This window comes from Onychostoma macrolepis, chromosome 15 (genome assembly GCF_012432095.1).
Source record: "Onychostoma macrolepis isolate SWU-2019 chromosome 15, ASM1243209v1, whole genome shotgun sequence".
Classification (NCBI taxonomy): domain Eukaryota; kingdom Metazoa; phylum Chordata; class Actinopteri; order Cypriniformes; family Cyprinidae; genus Onychostoma; species Onychostoma macrolepis.
This window is the reverse complement of record NC_081169.1, coordinates 15,748,602-15,769,637: the sequence shown is the minus strand read 5'-3', so window position 1 is coordinate 15,769,637 and position 21,036 is coordinate 15,748,602. Positions and strand designations below refer to the sequence as shown.

Genomic DNA, 21,036 nt, shown 5'->3' with positions numbered 1-21,036 from the left:
ATCTTCCTCAGGCAAAACTGGCACTTCCTCTCACTGACAAACACTTCTGAGAATTTGCCTGGTTCCTTTTTTTAAAAAGTGGTTTGACACTGATCAACAGCTTGCCTTTACGCAAATTTCTCTGTCTAAAGATGTCAGAGCAAAAACTCACTTCCCAGCCTATAAAAATGGGACGTGTTTTTTCTTTGAAAGCCATTTTATCAGCTGGACTAAGAATCACAGAGCTCAAATTGAAAGTTATAAACACAGACCGACTACACTGGAAGCATGCAATTCAGTATGCATTCAGTCGACATACACCACAGTTCTAATGACTGCGATGAATCTAATATAATTTTATTTATATATTTGAAATTTAAATCAGTTTTAACCGTTACATCAAAGTCATCTTACATACTCTGTAGTTCAGTAAGATTTGTTTTTGAAAGAAATCTCATCAAGGCTGCATTTATTTGATTAAAAGTAATGTTCAAAAGAACCGCTTTTATTTAAAATAGAAATCTTCTGTAATGCAATGTTACAAATATCTTTAGAGTCACATTCATTTTGATCATTTTAATGCATCCTTGCTAAACAAAAGTATTAATTAGACTAAACAAAGACAACGATGCACCATGTTTGTTTGTAGACACGAAAGGTTAAGTAGTTGCTCCGGCACAGTTTCTGTGAAGTAGTTTCCGTCACTTCAGAGCGGGCTGCATTCACACAGTTGTGCATCAGCCAAAATGCCCCCTGACACTCATGTCAAATAGCTGCAGAGCAAATATGGGTCAACCAACCGACCTTTTCCCCTCTCAGATTACATATTATCATTATTAGAAATCTTTAGTATTTACTACCCTAACCCAGGAAGCCTAATCATGCTTGTGTACACTGAGCAAACACACAAAACAAAACCGGTTTTCATATTGAGGTATCCGTCTCACAAAAGTCCACTCACAGACAAAAGGCTGCTGAATCGAAGGAGTAAAAAAAGCCTATGACTGGCTCTCAAGCGGGGCGGGTTCATTCAGATGCTGATGAGAAGCGTGACCTTGCTACGTGGAGCTTCGTCAAAGAGCTTTGCGGGCTCTCTGTAAACAGCCGGTCTATTTCTGGCTGCATGAATGAAGCTGAGGTAGGGTGCAGCACAAGCGCTCTATACTGCAACTAGAATGGGCACAAGGCCAGCCGTGCCACGGCCGTTCTAACAGACCAACATACCGACTTGAATTACGACATGCTGTCAATGTTAGCTCGATTATTAGATGTATCAAAAAGGCCGCATTTGATTATAGCTGCATCAGTCAAAAAAAATGATATTGGCCCCCTTTTTTCCCAAATTAACCCTGATGTGAAGGAAGGCTAATTAGAGGATAGATGTGATTATGGCCTATTGAGAAGAGAGGGGAACGAGAAAGCTCTGGACCGCTGTGATGTGTGCTAGAGCACTCTGAATAACGAGCTCATTTCATAGACAGCACTGCACTGCTAAGCAGCCGTCAGATGATGCATTCAACAGCTGCTATATTATAGATTCATATTCTAATCTCAATAGTCAACTGTTCCATGGAAAAATCAATATGACTAGATTTTTACATTTTCTGAAAACGACACGAGTGGCAAAACTCGTCATCAGGATGAGAGGGTGTTGTGGATGGTTGCCAGAGCGTTGCAATGCAGAGAACAGAGAGAGAGGTACACTACCATTCAAAGATTAGGGTCAGCTAGATTTTTTGGGAAAGAAAATGAATTATTTTATTCGGCAAGAAAGCGTTCAAGTGATCAAAGGGACAGTAAAGACTTGTTTTGAACACTATTCTTCAAAGAAACCAGAAAAAATGTATCACGGTTTCCAAAAAAAGATAAAGTAGCCCAAAGGTTTTCAAAATTGATAAAAAAATGTTTCTTGAGCAGCAAATCAGCATACTAGAATGATTTCTGAAGGATAATGTGGCACTGAAGACTAGAGTAATGACCATTTGCCACCACAGGAATACATTACATTTTAAATATTAAATAATTGTCAAATAATTGTAATAATATTTTACAATATTACAGTTTTTACTGTATTTTTGAACAAACGCAGCATCCATGAGCATTAGAGACTTTTAACCCCCCCCCCAAAAAAACTTAACACCCCAATACTTTTGAACACTCATGTATTCAGAGTGGTTTTGACATGTTATGTATTTGCTATTGTTATGACAGGTGGAAACTAAGTATAATAGCATGATTGAAGTATGACTTATGTTTGTAGCACAGAAGGGTTGGATATACACTTTTCTCTATTTGATTCAATTTACACACTTTCAATTTGGATTCAGATTTCGATTCTGATGTTAACTTTGGTTATCATCCATCGACTAGCTAAATACTTGAGGTTGGTTCAAATCCCCAACCCCAAGTATGAGCAATAGTAATCGTAATCTTGCTCTAGCAAATACCACTAATTATGTGGTTCCAGAATAAATAAGTGCGTGTACACACAAATCAAGTAGAAGAACAGAAAAACCTCAAACATCTCTGTTCTGCATTGTTGCTCTCAAAGGGTATATAATTAGGGCAAAAAATATATAAAAATCCCAGAGAGGTTAGCAGCAGTTGTCATTAAAATAGGTCAAACAGCTCTCTTCTAAAGCTGAGGCACTTACAAATCATCTCTCGCCCCCTACTCTCAGGAAATCGTGTGCTCGGAGGAGTGCAGACAAGCCTGTTTGAGCTACAAAAGGCGATAAGAGGCCTGTATTCAGGCTGGCTTTATGCCATGAGAACTGAAGCATCAGCACTGACACGCACACTCAAACAGCGCCTCCATACCCACAGCAAACGGCCACACAACAATAGTCATTGTCAGACCTTCCTCTACACCGAGCTCAGGCACAATAGAGCTAGTCTGTGCTTGGAGGAAGTGATGGAGTGACTGAATGACGCACCTGGAAAAGCCTGGTGAAGATGTCGAACTCAAAGACGGAGATGTAGTCATTGCAGGTGAGGTCGATGGTGGATTTGAGAGCCATGGCCTCCAGGCCCGAGCTGATGGGGTGAAACTCATGCAGGGCCTGCCGGAACACCTTCCAAGGCACGATGGTCCTGCAATAAAGAGAAACTCAGGTTATGTTATACAAATCAGACTGTTTTCTGTTCCTTAAGCTTGTTCTTTTGTTTTTCCATGAAAATGTGGCATGTTAATCTGTTACGAGAACAAAGAACACATTAAGCATCTCACTTGTCCCCGAACGATCTTCTCCAGAACTCTGCGGCATCCGCTTTGGTGATTCTGAAGTTATCCCCTTGAAACAGGCCGTTGGGAAAGATAGCTTTGAGCTCGGCGAGCATGTGACTGAATATCAGCGACAATTTCGTCAGGTTCCGTCTGAAATAGAGGAAAAAGAAGAGTTTTATTTTCATTGAGTGGTCTGATAAATCTATAAAACAGTCTCTGTAATTTAATTACAAGACATTTTAAGACCAAATAAAGAAATTGAATGGAACACGATATATCAAAATGGTCTCTAAATGTAAATGTATTGTATTAAAATCGCTTCAAAGTTTGAAAATACAACTTCCAACAGATCTCCACTACCTTTTTTAATTCAAATCATTTAAATAAAAAAATAAAATAAAAAGTGACTTGAAAACCAACCACTAGAACATGGAAACAACTTTTACTGTATCATCTGATAACGCATCAAAAAAAAAAAAAAAGAGACATTCTTCAGTATTTTTTAGTGCTGTCAAATGATTAATCGCGATTAATCGCATCCAAAATATACGTTTTTGTTTGCATAATACATGTGCATAATACAGGTTCAAAAAGAAATGATTGATTTAGTCAGTGTGGGAGAACTTGACTGGTCTGCAGAAAGCTAAGTCCTAATCCAAGCAGAACACCTCTGGTGTGACTTTAAATGCAGATCTTGAGCCAAAAACTCTTTACCAAACACCAAACATCTACAACTATGTGTGTCCTTAAACACTCGTTTTTTGGATCAACATCTTATAAAAACGTAGTTCTGGGTTTCTTAGCTTGTTTACTGTACACCTTGTCACATAGCAGCTTATAGACATTGTTCTGTTTTTTGTTATAAGTCAGAAATGACAAGGAGGCAGCTTCCCGCAATACAAAGTCAATGGACAGTATTGGATTGTTTCCCCCCCCGGTGGGCGTGGTTTTCAGATTATGATGCGTGTCGCTCTGTTTCTATAGGGCTGTGTCTTTAGAGCTTGTACATCAGATAGGTTCTCTGCCAAAAAACATCTGTTCGGTTTTGATTATCATGACTACTGCACTGAAATCAGTTTAAACTTCTGATATATAGTTTTCTAAGCGCACACATCCAAAGCACACACACACAGAAAGTGGCTGTTACACAGCACGTGAGTACGAAACTAAGTTCTCTTTCATGTGTATATTTGACAGTTTAAGCGCAATAAGACAAGTTTGTTAAAAACAAGAGTTAAAAAAAAAAATCAAATAAAAAACTGTCGGTTATGTCTGTGAAGGTAAACAGCTGGGAAAAAAATTACATTATATTAGATCTGTGTGGCAGCTGCGTAATATACAATAAATAAATCAATAAATCCACTGCTCTCGTCTCCTCTGAGGCAAAGACAGAACAGTTAGCATGCTTTGCTCAAGCCTTTACCATGGCGTTTGAACTGGTACACTGTTGTTGCTTGCGAAAACATAATGGTGGCACCGTGGGTGGAAACTTACAGATTAAGGGGCAGTAATATTACAATAAGATCTCCTTTCTATGTCACGGGGGAACAAAGTTTGAGTGGTTAGTTTTTTTTCACAAGCTTGCAGAGAAAGGCTTACCAAAATTTTTTTACTGGGTTGTTCATTTTCTGGGTTGGTAGATGCACCGGGGACCTGATTATGGCACTTAAACACAGAAAAAGTCAGATTTTCATGATATGCCATGTTTAAATCTGAACATGAAATATGAGTTGTCTCATCAAGAGCAATAATAGAAGTTATTTCTCCAAAATCAGCAAAGAAATGTGAAAACATCAGCAGATGTTGGAGTCGAGCTTGGTGGTGATTGGGTATTTCTGTGGTCGCTGGGCACAGTGAGGGAGCTCGTATCAGCAAGGACTGAATGCCTGCTGCATTTTTATGATTCCACCGACTCTGGGCACATGAGCTCAAGGCAGGCAGGCGAGAGCAGGGAAGGTCGTGCTGCACGGCAGGGGGAGGAAGTGGAAAGAAAGCCATGATTTACAGGGCAGCACAGTGGGGGATTGTACAAGCGCTCCAGCCTGGGGAATTGACATGCACAAGAGAGAGTCTGAGTGTGGCAGCGCCACAGCTGCCTCCAAAAACTGAGTCCTTGGACTACAACGAAAAAAAAAGTGAGAAAAGGGGTGTAACAAAAAATAAAAATGCAAGAGTGGAGTGTAACTACAAGAAATGAGAGCAAGCAAATGAGATGAACTGCTTGCACAAAAAAAGAAAAAAAGTTTCTGTTTCTCTCATAAGCAATAACTCTTCTTTGTGAAGGGGTCTTTGGATTAGCGCTGAAAAAAAAGTTTCTTCTTCGACTAATGTGTTGCATTTTATACGTTTCCACTGGTCATAAAGTGCCCCAAACAAAATGCACTGATAATAAAATTCAAGCTTAAAAAAATAAAAATTCAATAAAAATGAAACGATAGATTATGAGAAAGTTTTACTTCCAAAACTGAATACTAGAGATGTTCCGATACCCTTTTTCCCTTCCCGATACCGATTCCGATACCTAGGCTCAGGGTATCGGCCGATACCGAGTACTGATCCGATACCTGGGTGTGTATCTGGTAATACAGCTGTATGTACTACTAGACCTGTATGAATTGATACAATTATTTTATGGTGTGTTTCACCATATGCTCTGTATATATGTATATATATAGAGATAGATATAGAGGTATATATGTATAGAGATAGATATAGAGATAGATAGATAGATATAGATATAGTCTGGCCAGTAAACAAAAAAATATAATATATAATGTTTGGAAAATGGCACATCTATTTAAATATCTAAAAGTTCACTCTTAACATCAGTCAGTCAAGCATTATAAATATATTATGATAATTGAGTATTATTTAATGATATAACTTTAATGAATACAGTCATTTTAACGGAACTGGTGGTGGTGATTTTTTGGTCATTCAGTGTTTCTGTAAAATATGGGGGGAAAACTATCAATAATACTGATAAGATAATAATCATACTATGAATTCTACTAAGAACAACATGAAACGCACTAAGGATTAACGAGCTGCTGGATTCATGAATATTAATCATGTTGTCTGCGTTCGCTTGAACTGATTTGTTGAAATCAAACCAGGGACAATTATAGGTGAGCGCCAGCCAATGAGATTGTCGTTCTTAAAAGCTGAAGAATTCCAAAAGGAACTCCGTTATTTTGACAGGAAAATACAACAAAGAATATAATTTACATACCATGCAGAATTGACGCGCTACATGTAAGACTCTCTCTCACTCTCTCTTTGCGTGAGGAAAAAAGCAAAGCGACGGCGAGTCGTGCGCTTCACACTAGAGCTTACGGTGCGTCAAATACAGGTGCGCTGCACATTCATTCAGATGATCTGAAAAATAGATCGCTTGACGGAGAGTGAAACTCTGAAGCGCTCAGAGTGTTCGGAGAGTGACAATATATCTGTGCTAAACTTATACATAGCCTCCAACTCACACACTGGAGAGTAAAATCTGAGCATTTATTAGCCAGTGGCTAATATTATATACCATTTAGTCGCCCAGGGTGAAGATATAGTCGCATATATGCGAGTGATTTACTGGCAATGTGCTACCACGTTTGTATTTATTCTTCGCTGCTCTAAATAGTGGTTGCTTGTGGCAACACAGCACAACTTCCTGTGTTTGCATTCTGAGCAGCGAAGAAGAATTGATTTCTGATTTGCAGCATTAAGCAAAGCTAGCCTGCATAACTATAGGTCTTGTTTAAGAATGGTATCGGATCGGTACATGGGTTCAAGCACTCGCCGATACCGATGCCAGAATTTTTTGTGGTATCGGTGGAATTTCCGATACTAGTATCGGAATCAGAACAACCCTACTGAATACTACTACTACTAATAATAATAATAAAACAGTTGTTGGTGGTCTTCTTAATAATAATAAAATACATTTAAAATACTATTTCATTACTATTAAAGGTAATAAAACAAAATGCAGCATTCAAATATGCATGAATTTTATCATGTACATCAAGTTCGGATAGCACAATGTACAACCTGTAAACACTTTGCTATTAAATAATAAATAAATAGACAGGGTCAATGCCATATTTAATTTGATGTACTGCAACACTTTAAATTCCCACTGGCTTCATAGCTTGCGTTTACATACTACTTTATCTATGGCTCTGGGAACAGTTGTTGTTTGTGGCAGAAGGGTGCCAATGTGCCTTCTGGGGAAGCCAGCTGTGCCATGTTTCCTCTCTCCAAGGAGGACACATAAGAGGACTTTGGCGATGACATTTGTGTGGTGAGGCTACAGGCCTTTGGTGTAATAGAGAGTGGCACTTTCAACCAAAAATGTTTGCGAGCACGTGCATGCTTGAAAGAGTGACACTCACAAGTGAATAAAGTGAAGCATGAAGGAGATACAGGACACGTTCGACTCCGTATATTTACGTAGATTTAAACCATAAGGGAGAAGAGAGGCTTTCGGCAGGAGATTCAAACTAAGTAGGGCACAGATGCACAGAAAGCCCAGGCTCATGCAGCAGAGCTCGCTCAATCACTCACTAAAGCTGTCGTACGAGGACGGCGCTTGAGAGCCACACTCAACTAATCCCAGAGTCAGAGGCGTCACTCTTCAGAACAATAACTCAAGCCCTCCTGCTGACAAACAATCACGTCTTTGAATTGGCTAATTCACATCAGAAAGGGAAAACCAACACATCCTATGTAAAAATAATATGCATGTATTTCTACTGCACAGAATGCTTCTAGAAATAAATCAAATGAGTCAAAAATCCAATTATCCGAATGACACTCTGCGTCTGCTGAAAAATGTACAGCCAGTGGACACCTAGCTACCCCACAAGACCTTGAGGAGTTGTTAAAAATAAAATAAAGCTAAATAAAATTAGCCAGGCTGGATGCCATGTTTAATTTGATGTATTATTAAAACAAATAAATCAATTGTGTGTTCAAATACGCACGCATTTCTACTACAAAGTAGGCCTTTTGGAGCAAAACAAAAAATAAAATAAGCCAGGCTGGATGCCATATTTAATATGATGTAAACAAAAATGAAGCTTAATATTATTATTATTATTATTGTTCAAATATGCATGCATTTCTAGTACACAGCAGGCCTTTCAGAGCAGTTAAAAATAAAATAAAGTAAAATAAAAATACATCTATAGTAAAAAAAAAAAAAAAAGAAATAAAGTAAAATATGTGCATTATTTCATTTGATATAAACAACAATGAAACATTACTATTATAGATGTACAGTTATAGATGGGATTTATGAACAGTATTGATTATTCAGCTAACAAATCATTGAAAATACAGTTTTCTGAAAAAATTCCAGTGGATAAAATGTAAATTAATTGATTAGCTGTAAAAAATTATGCCTGTAGTAGGTCACAACATTTCTTTGGCACTGCATTATATGTATATGACTAAATTGTGATTAAAAAAACAACACCTGGGTAAAAGTCATCAGTGAACAGATCAGTCTTTATGTCCAGGAAACCTACTTTATCAATGGTCAAGGTTCATGCATTTCAGTATGGGAATTCGGACACAGCCATAGTGCTTAATGATTGCGGTTTCACATTTGCCAGCATTAAAACAATTCATCTGACCCCGCCTCCTCCCCAATCTCTCGGTTGGCCAGCCTCTCCTTGCAGTTGCTGTAGGCCAAGCCCTGCCTAGATACTGTGCTTTTGTCAGCTTCCCTCCTCTTTTGGCCTGACCTTTGACCTGCAGCTGGCTGCTCCCTTCCTGTTTCCTGTTTTCTATGATAAAACAGCCAAGCCAACTGGAGGAAGCAAGAGCGGTCTGCTCGTGCCCACGGCCGATTATCAAAGAGTCTACAGTCCAGAAGCGTCACACCTTTCAGTCTCCCTTTAGCACTGACCTCCATTTATCCACACGCTCAAAAAAACACAAGGGCCAGTTTGCACTAGTTTACACTAGCATTGCTCAACTAATGCACATTTCAAAAGCCAACTTCCCCATAACTTCTAACATTTCCCCAAACATTAGACCTGTAGGTGTCTAAGGAAGTGACTTTCTCTGCCGCTGGACACTATTTATGTCTAAACACGGTGTTCATGAGAATATGCGAAGAGATCATGGATTCTGTGTTTCCTTGTCAATGCAGCCACCCTCTGACAAATTTAACTGTCCGGAACTGGCTTCACACCGGATCTCTGTCAGGAAGTGGTGGTGACAGCAGTCATACACCCAAGCAAACACACACACACACACACACACCCCTTTAAATAAAACACAATCACACAAACAAATTGTGTTCACGGTGATCTGACGCTGTCTTTTCCCATCCAATGTGTCATATGAGGTGACTTCCAGAGAAGCGGTCCTCTGGTGGGATGCAGGACTATTTTAATAAATGCAAATAATATACTGCAACTAAGCATACAATCACGCATGACAGTGATAGCAAAATAAATAGGCTTTAAAAGGGTGGAACAATATATCCTCTTCCAAGGTACTCATCTGACACACGATAGAAGCTATTCAAATGAAACGGACACTAACATGGACAGGTTATGCGGCATGCCATTATTTCCCAAAACAAAACCAGACTAAATATGTGAAGAGACATTTAAAACCTTTTACATTCATAAAAACCTTTATTTTTTAAGAGTGTTGAAGCAAGAGTCAATGGGGTCCAACAAGTTTGGAATGACACGAAGGCGAGTAAATGATGACAGAATAATCATTTTCAGGTGAACTATCCCTGAGCAGTATTTTAGAGGAAGAACTAAAGAACAGACTAAGGATGCAACAATTACCGGTTTGACGATAAATCATGATAAAATTCCCCATGGTTAGAATTACTGTTTCATTTTTTAATTATCATTCCATATTCAAAACCAATTATCGAAACCATATTCAAACACGATTTGAACATTTCACGATAAATAAATACTGTCCAGCATAAAGCACAGTTTTCAGTAATAGTCTCACGTGCGCACAGCAGCAGAGTAACTTAAATAGTTTTGAGTGAAAACACGGCAGAAAAGCTGGGAGGTTTTAAAAGAGTGCTGAGGGAATTATACAAATGAATTAATTATATGAATGTACCTCTGAAGGTTATTACTGTCTTCAGAAACGATTCGATGGCATTTTGTTTTCATCTTTGCTCCATATAATACCTAAAGGAAGTGTTCTTATATCGCAATACTGCTTTGTCCACGGAGTTTACGGGAAACAGCTATATTCAGCTTTTCCGTATAAAGCGCCATCTGCTGTCAGAGAGTGGATTTACAGAGACTTATATTTACATTCAGCCTGTGTGCAGTTTCTGTCTGGCCAAAAACGGACCAAATTTGCATGACCTGCTGTAAATTTTGACCGGTTGAGGAAAAACAAGCTTATGTGGATTCTACACATTTAAACAATTCAGATAAGTTATGTAGAATTATTTATGGAGCAGATAAAATACATAACCATTTATTAATCAATTATCATTTTGACTTAACCCTTTTCTTTATTTGAACATTTACATTAGATATTTGAACATGCTATTAAGCTGTTGTCAGTCAAGTTGTCATTTAAAAACCGAACATCATTGGTAACGTTATTGTTGTAGTGATTATGCAAACAAAAAGTCATTTTATTTGTTGTTTGCTGATTTTTACATATAAAACTTGGTGAAGGGATTTATGCGTCTGTACTTTTTGAACATCTCCAGCACATTTTAATAATACCGTAATAATACTGATAACCGTGATCATTTTGGTCACTATAATCGTGATAAGAAATTCATACCATTACATGCCTAGAACAGACTGAATTCCAGTTTAACATAACCCTTGACTAGGAAACAAGAGAAGTGTAACTTTGAAAGCGAAAGAGATGACAAAGCATGCCTTTTTTTCTGCTATGTCTTCAGACAGAAGAGGAGAACGACACAGCAAGAGTATGAGAGCTGCATTATCAGTTAGTGTTCAGTCTGCCAGTGTGTTCAGTAGGCCATAAATAAATACAGTGTCCCACTGCTAGTGTGTGGCTCTCAAACGTGCTTAGCTGGGCTCGGCTAGGCTCTGTGTGGAGCGAGATGCAGGACGTAGTAACTCGAGCTGCAATACAATCCTCGGACGTGTTAATAGTGTTTCCATCCGAAACGCTCCCTGTGTGCGCTAACTCATGAAAAACAGACAAAACTATCTCTTTGACGGAAGTTTAGACGTGATTATCACTTTGTTCATGACACTGAAGCATTGGCTGCTCAGCTCCATTGCTTTCAGGCTTGTTGGTTCCTGCGATCCCTTGAGAACCATATAACTCGCTAAACAATGAATGATTAATACAAAGAAAGCTTAATTAACACCCCACAGATGTGAGCCTTGAGCTACACCTCCAGCATGATATTTTAAGTCTTTGGACCAAAGGCGCTTACTATATAAAAAACAAATTGACTTGTTTGATAGCATCTTTTGATTGTGTTGTTTGATGGAACTTGAGTTTCCTCTGATAAAAGTAGGAGGTACGTACTAAATTTAAATTGGAGCTAAACCACAAAACATGGGTGAACAGATCATTGGCTACAAGTTTATTTTTATTAATTTTTTTCCACAAACCTATAGATTTACTTACTGGCTGAAAAGTACACAAACAAAAACTAAAAACTAGAAAACAAAAATAAAAATAAAACAAAACGGGGAAAAAAAACAAAAACAAACAAAAAAAAAATGTAAAAATGCAACCAACAAAAACCCCAAGTATTTTTTATTTGCAGTGTAAAAGAAAAAACTTTTTGACATGTTAGGTCATCTGTAAATTCCCATTAATTTCCCTCTAGAAATCAATGGAAACTAGGTACTGTAGTAAACTTGAAATGTTCCCCCACGGTTGGGCGGTGCCTCCCCTGTGGCACAGTATGCATGTAGTCTGAAATGTTTCCTCTGTTCTATTCCAGTTTTTCTGCTACATCTCATTTACACTTTCGAAGTTCAAAACAATTCACAGAAAGAAACATGTAGAAGAATGTTAAGACTTTAAATACGGAACATGAGCGACACGTCTTCACCACAACAAATGGCAGCTCATCTTATGACAGAGCTGCGACTACAACAAAAGGAAATTGTACTCTGCACGAGCTGACAAATTTCAGTTATGCCACACAACTGTAAAACGCCTTAACGTGATAAACACAGCAGATGCACAAGTATCAGACTTCACCTATCTGCTGTGCATTTCCCTATTGCTATAAATGCTCCTTTCATGCAGACCTGTAACATCCAGATAAGATGAAAAGATAATCAAACTAAATGGAGAGGGAAACAAGAGTACGGAAAAGTCACGGTCCAAATTTAGTGACCCAAAGAAAGTGTGGATGCGTCATCTCAGGACAACACCGTTAGATAATACAACTACTATAATTCAGGATACAACATCTGTCAGAAAGCGCATCCAAAATTTGTTTGCTTAATTGACAACAGCTGCATGGCACACACCTAACCTCAGGCTACCTAAATTGAGAGCACATGCAATTTCACAGAGATGGATATCAGAGTGCTATGCATTTCTTCATAAGGAAGCCCTGCAATGAAAGACAAATCGAGAAAATGTGTGGTAGAAGATTCCAACACTGGAACAGAGTTTCATTTTTGTGAGTGTCTAGCAGGGATCAAAGATTTAAGAGAGATTATGAGGTCACTGTCCTGCCTCTTATTCCTAAAGATAGTCCCATTTATAATTGCCCTGTAAAAATTTAACAGGCAAAATCCAGTCATTTCAAAAGGAAACCACACATTTGGGAGTTTCATATCGGGCGAAAAAGTTCCCAGATTTTGTGAACTCATGTTCAGTTGGTCATGTGAAATATGACTGACTAAGAGGAAGTTATTTGGTTTATAAAAAAAAGTGACTTGTGTGAGCGGTGCTTCATGTGCTGCTACACTATTGACAATAGAACTTTTTTTACTGCAAAATTTTGCTGAATAGTTAGTTATTAATGACATTCTAGAAAAGTGCGCAATACAAACATTTCAGTATTGATGAAATTGTGCTTTTTTTAGTTCAGCCAATGGAGTATGGCGTCAAGCGTGAAAGCAAAGTTAATGTTTAAGTGTGCGTCAAAGCACAATTCAGTCATGGATTTTAATAATAGATGACAGTAATTACAATCTTATTCAATGTGTTACAAAGACTGTCCTAGATTATATGCATGACTTAAAGAAAATAATTTGTTTCATTATTCTTATTTGGATGCATCAACTTCAACAAAGCAAGTTAAATGCTGTTATTTGCATGCTCAATTATGACATGCATACATTCAGGAATATATGGAAATTTATTTGGTAACAAAATGGGAAATATTCCATATAGTTGTTAATCGTATGAATCTTCCTGTACAAGATCTTAAGTATGCTTCAAATATTACTTTTCATATTTCTATGATATGCAAACTTACGGCACATATTCATCAATTTACCTATTGTCTGCTTGCAGCAAGTATCAATATTGAGGTAAAGAGGCTGAAGTCAAAATGTTGGAATCTTGCCAAGCCTAGGCAGCACTACAGATGGAGAGAAGCCGTTTCGATGAGTGCATGAAGATCTATAACAGTCTTCAGTACTACTAAGGTGAAAGTGATTCTGCTAAGTTTAAATTGCCACAGACTGTCAGTGTAAGAAGTGGTGGGTTTTGGCTAGCCTCAGCTACGCATGTTGAGGAGGCCTTACAGAAACAGGAAGGGGAAGTGAGCGTGTTAACAGGAAGAGCAGTGTCTGCGTGGTGCAAAGTATGACTGGTGTGTCAGAGTTAATCATTAAATTCTTCCCATTCAGTATGAACACCTCCACCCCCTCAGTAAAGCTCCAACGTCTAAGGACACGGAAAAGCTTCGGATAAGATTCTTGAGGATTTGCCACCAAAGCGGCTCAAAAAGAGGCCCTCGTCATGCGAAAGGTTTTCATGTGAATGCTCTTACGGTTACAAACGTCTAAATGTTCAGCTTGACAATTCTTTGCTAGTTTCAGAGAAGTGAAATAGTATGAACAACACGAAACGACAATACAGCCTGATACGAGAAGCCGCTGTACTACGGGAAGTGAGATAAGAATGACGGAAATATGAAGTATGAACGTTTTTATGATGTTTACAATCAAGTCAGACTGCTGTGGTTCCTGAGGGAAAATGTACAGGACTTATGGGAATGTGTGGGACTTTGGCTTCCACTTTTAAATCATATTGTAGGGCAATTCTAGCTCAAACGTAAGCCAAAAGCATTTCAAACACATTACATTGGGTTCAAAGGTTTAGCAAGCCCATTAAACGTTATTTTCATACTCAAAAGAAATGCTGAATATGATTTTCATATATGACATACATTGGCATCTATAGGCTGGAAGGCTGTGCTTTGAAAATGAAACTTTTTTTTAGGTTGTATAAAGACAATGAAAACTGCGGCAGGAGAATATGAAGATGAATAAAAAAAATGATATTAGGATTTTAATGAAGGTTACACCTGGAAACTCTACAACAGACCTGTTACTTGTAAGGTCTTGGCCTCAGTTACGCTCTTCCTCTTGTGACTGGTCTTTTGCACTACACATTCCTCCTCAGTCTGCTCACACAAGCAGAAGAACCACAGGCCTGATACGATCTCAGACCACTTACATGCTCTACTCATTTGCATCTTTGATATACGACTTAAGCTCCAGCTTCACTCAATGTAACCTCTACTCAAATTCTTTGAAGAGACCGGTTTCACATGATTCGAGGACTGATGAACCATGTTTTGCTGCTTCTGCTTTTGCCTCCCACACTGAATTAATATGCAGGACATTCCAAAAAACACAAACTAGCTCAAGAAACGTCTGAACAGAGCTGGCTTGAGATCTCTGAGGTCTGATTTCACACCTAACACAACGCTTCGTCAAATGGAAACACCGTATTTGGTCATTATAGGCTGTACTTAACACATCTTTTCGAACGTTTGCAGCTTGTGAAATCACTCAAAGCGGCAACTTGGTCATCTGACATATTATAAATAGAGATGGTGTCAGAAACTCACCTGGGTTGAGAGTTCTCCTCAAACATTCGCTCTTTGCCGTCTTTGAACAGACTTATGGTCTGTTTGGTCTTCTTGGTCAAGTTCTCCATGAAAACGCGGAAGTACTCGTTGTCACCCAGAGTTTCCATCTTGCCTTCGTAGCGGGATAGGATCGTGCGGAGATGCTGGTAGGTGTCTGGTAACAGGTCCAGGATGTACGGAGGACTGTTCTTCAAGGCCAACTTGGGGTTCTGACATAGACGTACCACCTACAAAGTTCAAAAGAAAAGATTTATTTGTTTTTTTTAATCATACTAGTCTGTACTGCCACTTTTTTGCATACTTGCTGAATAAAAGTATTTTTCATTTCCAAAAATAATAATGTTTTTCTTAACAACAACAACTCTTACTGACCCTGAAAGGTAGTGTACACAAAAGATTGCAATAGCATAAAGCTAATTTGCTCATAAAATCGTGTTTTATACAATGTCGCACTTCCAAAACTCACATTCATGTTTAATTCACTTCATTTTTATTATAGTGCTTTTCACAATACATGTCGTTTCAAAGCAGCTTTACAGAAAAACTCAAAATATATGCGTCTATATTAGTCTGTTAACACAGCAGCCAACAAGCTCTGTACAAATATTTTGATACAAATATTCTGTACAATTCTCCGAAGGCGCATTAAGTCGACTATCGATCAAGAAAAGAGAACTGCAAACTAACCTCATATCCTCTGCGGGTCAACGTTTTGCAAGTTTTCTCTTACAGTGTGAGGGAAAAATAAAAACTACACTGACAAGGGCTTTAAAACTGTTAACCGAACCATAAATACACACACAAAACTTTTAAGGTCACTCACCAGAACATTCCAGAGAGAACAATCTTAAAAGTCCAAAGGATTTTTGTGAGCTACATAGGATGACAAATGTGTTTGCACAAAAGACACAGTTCTGCAATCTACAGCACTACGCTGTCATCTCAATTTCCACAACATTTACAGCTGGTGACTGGGAATGACATTGTGTACTTTGCAGCTATAGGGGTTTAATTCTTGAGATTAGGGTTGGGCGGCATGATAAAAATGCTGTTTATAATGGTATTGTCTACAATGATATATGTTTAATAACGGTGTTGATCTACTTTTGCATTAAACGCTTTGCAAATAAAACATTCATTTAAAAACAGGAGTTTAATAAAACCTAAAACTATAAAGGTTTTATTCTTTTCTATTTCTAATTAATCTATTTCTACTTTATATAAAAGATTCATCACAAAGGAATACGCCTGACATCAGTGCAAAAATAGCCTGATGTTAAAATGTAGACTCAAAAAACATCTTAAAAAAAAAAAAAGTACAGTAAAACAGCAATTTTGTAAAAAAGGCTATTGCAATTTAAAATAACCTTTTCTATTTGAATATGCGAAAATTGTGTTTATTTCTGTGATGGCAAAGCTGAATTTCCAGCATCATTACTCCAGTCTTCAGTGTCACATGATCCTTCAGAAACCATCAGCATAATATGCTGATTTGCTGCTCAAGAAACATTAGCTGATTTATTATCTTGCCTATTAGTCTTTGATGAACAAAGTTCAAAAGAACTACATGTATTTAAAATAGAACTCTTTTGTAATAACATGATCAGTTATGATCAATTTAATGCAAAATACTTGCAACAGATGTATTCATTTCTTTCAATCCACATAAATCCTCAATCTTTTGAACAGTTACATGCCAATTGTACAAAGAAATCTTTACCCATAGTGAAATCGCCACATACGTATATCGTCATTCCATCCAACCCTACTGGAGGCCACAAAGCTGTTAAAATTGTCCAAGAACCCCCTCCCCCCCAATTCCAGACAATAAATCATTATGATTAAGTGCATGGCCTCAAACCACTTCATTAGCCAAACAACTTAATGGCTAGACTGATGGTCCAATAGGCTTTGCTTTAATTCAGACATAGTGGCTCTCTTGTGTCTGGACTACAGCTACGTATCATCAGCCTCTGAACTATTGATTAAGACGTGGGTGGGAAATTTGAGGAAACGGGAAACTGCTCAAATGTCACCAACCCAGCAGTTCGAGAAGCGCCGTGCCACGGACGCACGTTCCAGCAATAAGAGGCCGGCGCTGCCTGCAGCTGCTCAGAGTACTTGCAGCCGCTCTTATCTATTTTGTCTTCAGGCACAGGACCAGCTGTGATTGGGGGGTGGGGAGAGCTGATGACATCACTGGGGTCCAGTATGACTTGTGCTCCAAAGCTTCTGGATCTCATGCAACCCCAGCCCTGACAGCCAAAAGATAAGACTGTGGCGACAGGACGTCCCGATAATTATCAGTGAACATTCACACGTTACGTGTTCACGTGCAGACGTGTGTTCATTAGAGCTTCCAGCGATAACATGAATTCAGAATAATAATAATACAGAAGTGCAGAGAAACGTCAGCTTGGTAGCATAGAAACTATATCAGGAAGTCGATTAAAATAGACATCATTTAGAATGCACCAATGCAATAATGCACTCAAACATGCAAGAGTGCCATTTATTGTGTTAAATCTGCATTCATAGTATAAGAACAACTGTATCAAAGTAAGGAGCAAATACACAGTCAACAACTACAATCGACAGTTTAATGCAGTTTAATGATTACTTAACCTTATAAGAAAACCAAAGTGTAGATAATCTGTGTTTGTAAATAAGGTGAACACAATAGACGCATACACGGGGGAAAACCCATAGTCAAATACAGAATTTCTATATTAGAGTTTTTGATTATGCAATGTTTTTGCATGTTCACAGGATTCACAGGGAAGAAGCACAACTACTTGTGTTCTTGTGTGTTTGGTAAGAGGTTGAATATTTACAGAGGATTTACAGAATATAACTAAATGGATAACATGAAAATGTTAACTTTGGATAATAAATAGCAAAGTCATGATAAAATTAACAAAAGTTTAAGTCATATGAAGAAACATTTCTTTCAGATAAGGCTGTTTTGCAAGTGGAACTTCTCCTAATGTTACGTTTCCTGAATCACTGATCGTGATGTTCAAACTAAATCGTTTAAAGGTTTTATAATCTAAGTCTCAGCAGACTTAACATAAAGTGGAAATTTACAATGCTACATTGCAAAAACAGGGAGATTTGCTTATGAAGGCAATGTGATATGTCACATGTGCACTAACCAAACTACCCAGTGTGAAACTAAACAAATGGGAAGCTGCAAATTTATCAATCAGCAAGCGTTATCTGCTCTTCTCAGGAAAAATTCAATAGTGTTCCTTTGTAACAAGCATCTCAAAATGTAAATTAAAAGCCATCTTTAGCATCTAAGCATGAACAGGATAAGTTTAAAATGAGCCCCCTGTGACAGATGCACCGTATCAGTGTGAAGATCACAGGAAGTGTGAGGTCAGCAACCACAAGTTTTTTCCATGAACTGCAGCTTCAACTTTTGTATTGTGAGGCAGCAAATTCAACAAAAGAAAACCACTCTGGTAGACAGATGTTCGCATAAATGTAGTTTTAAAGTTTTACCAGACAAGCTGGTAAAAGATTCTCCATCAGTTGATTAAATTCTTAGTTTATTAGTTAGTACATTAACTCTGTAAAGATATGAAAAATACGTTTCTTTGAAATGGAACACTTTATTGAAAGTTCATTCATGAAATATTTTTTTTTTTAAAAAGAAAAAAAAAGAAAATCAAATCTGCAAAAAGTTGCATATGTGTTTCATGTTTTGTATCGTATTTATACATTAGGTTTTTTCTGGCTCATAGTATGATATAATGAGAATATGGTGCTCACACTTGAAGAAAATACCTCAAATGTTATTCAAAGGCCTGAACTGAGGAAAAATATGAAATTTGGTCCAGTTGCTGATATTTATATTGCCAAATTCTGATATTCTGATGTACAGTAATCTACATCAATAAAAGATCTTTATAATAATATAGCAGAGCATTTAGGCTACATAAAATTCTGAGCTGATTCAGTCCATTAAATGTTCATCTTAAAATATTAACCAATATAAAAGTTATTTGCTTACTTCATAAAAAAACAACCTGAAGGTGGACATCATTACAATTTGACTAAAAGGCTTTTTACTTGCAAAAAGGGTATGAACTATCAATCAGAGGGCAGAAAGCATGTAGCAGATCGTGTACAAAGTTGATCATGTTGATCATTTAGAAGTCTTTGAAATGCACATATCAAATGATACAGTAGGCTTTATATGTTAATCAGGTGTGAAGTAAGGACTGTGTGCCTAGCAGTTACATCCATACCTGATCATAAGATCAACCCTACTTAGATCTGTATTAAATCCCAAAACAACTAGCTTTTAATAAAGCTGCATATTTAGCTTCACATGATTGGAACACAACAGATTATATTCCACTTAAAACAGATTCCAATACTTAAAGATAAGAAAAAAAGTGATATGGCACTTCCTGTTTATCCCAAAAAATCTACACAGAAACAGGAACAAGAGCAGCAAGTAGTGGTTTGAAAGAGCAGATCAATCCACCAAATGCCACAATCCACGTCTACACGGAGTAAATGCAATTTAACTAACTGAATGACCAGCAACAAGATGTAATGTAATGTCATCAGTAATGTCACACACTGGTTGCTTAACCAACTTTGGGATTTCCACATTGCTCATTTGAGCATCCTGAAGTAATCACTTCTGAAGAGCAATGTCCAAACCATTTCTAGTCGTCTTACCATATACACAATATTTAACGTTGCCAGTTAAAGAAATGTCACAAGCTATTAAGCTAGCAAAACTAGCACAGGACCCTGTACCACATTCACGAGTCTTACTAGCCAAGCTGAGGTGTACGGGTACGGCAAATTACCTACTCTCTAAAACTAGATATTCCCAGAGTATTTGGCAGGCTGAATATAGTTTATTAGCCTGCAAACCATTCAGCTAATTGCCTTAGCAGAGCTGCCCTGCCATATTGCATTAGGACTCCTCCGTGCAGGCCATCCGGCTAAGCTAACAGAGACCGAGGCTGCTAGCTACAGCGTCTCTCTCTGGTATCTTTCTTTTGTGTTTTGATTAATAGCCACCCACCTTGTCCATGAATTTCCAGCATTTCTCCACCGTCTTCTTGTCCACGGCCCCGGGCTGGTGATGGGAGTGGTGGAGATGATGGTGAGGCTGAAAAGCGTCCTTCATCATGCCAATAAGCCCCCCACCTTTCTTCAGATTTCCTGCCATACTCGGACTCTGGAGTGCTCTTTTCCTAGTCAAAATATAACTGGGATCGGATACCCCCCGGTGAGGACAGCGCCCGAGTCCGGCTGGGTTCGAGCGAGGGTCCGTCAAGGGGGGGAGAAGCGCTTTATCGATGCAAGACTCCCATTAAATCCCCCGTGCAGGAAACCACCGTTTCACGCCGTGTTGTGTAAGTTACGCTCGACTAGTGCGGCGGATCCCGTTAAAAACAACGCGTAAAAACAAGTTTTGATGGGTGTCTGGACGTGGAGGAACAACTGCTTTCACATCGACACCCCGTGCGTGATGTTCCCTTTTACTGCAGCTCTCTCTCTTTCTCTATCTGTGCGCTTCTGCAGAACGATGTCCGATTCGTGATGGAATCATTCATTTGAGTCGGATCCTTTCAATGAATCAGTTGGTTCCCCTGTGGTTGGTTCAGATCGTTTGAATGAATCGGTTCACAAAACTGGTCGGACTGAAATAGTTTGACAGGTAAAACGAAATGAGTATGGGTTAATGTACGTGCAGATTATATTTAAGATCGAAATCGAATTGGAATGATCTTCCAAC

The 21,036-nt window shown here is 38.2% G+C and overlaps 1 protein-coding gene across 2 annotated transcripts in view; it reads right to left on the bottom strand.

The window, feature by feature from the left end:
* Positions 1 to 20,809, bottom strand: part of cbl (Cbl proto-oncogene, E3 ubiquitin protein ligase) — a 33,596-nt gene extending 12,787 nt beyond the window's left edge. The window contains exons 1-4 of one of the 2 annotated variants that reach the window (XM_058744481.1): positions 20,320 to 20,809; positions 15,246 to 15,493; positions 3,209 to 3,355; positions 2,916 to 3,072 (exon numbers count right to left, since the gene is read on the bottom strand). In XM_058744481.1, the coding sequence (XP_058600464.1) occupies positions 2,916 to 3,072; positions 3,209 to 3,355; positions 15,246 to 15,493; positions 20,320 to 20,466 (699 nt within the window). In that variant the 5' untranslated portion in view covers positions 20,467 to 20,809. The remainder of the gene's footprint in view (positions 1 to 2,915; positions 3,073 to 3,208; positions 3,356 to 15,245; positions 15,494 to 20,319) is intronic. The other variant, XM_058744480.1, reaches the window with a different exon arrangement.
* Positions 20,810 to 21,036: the final 227 nt, after the last annotated feature.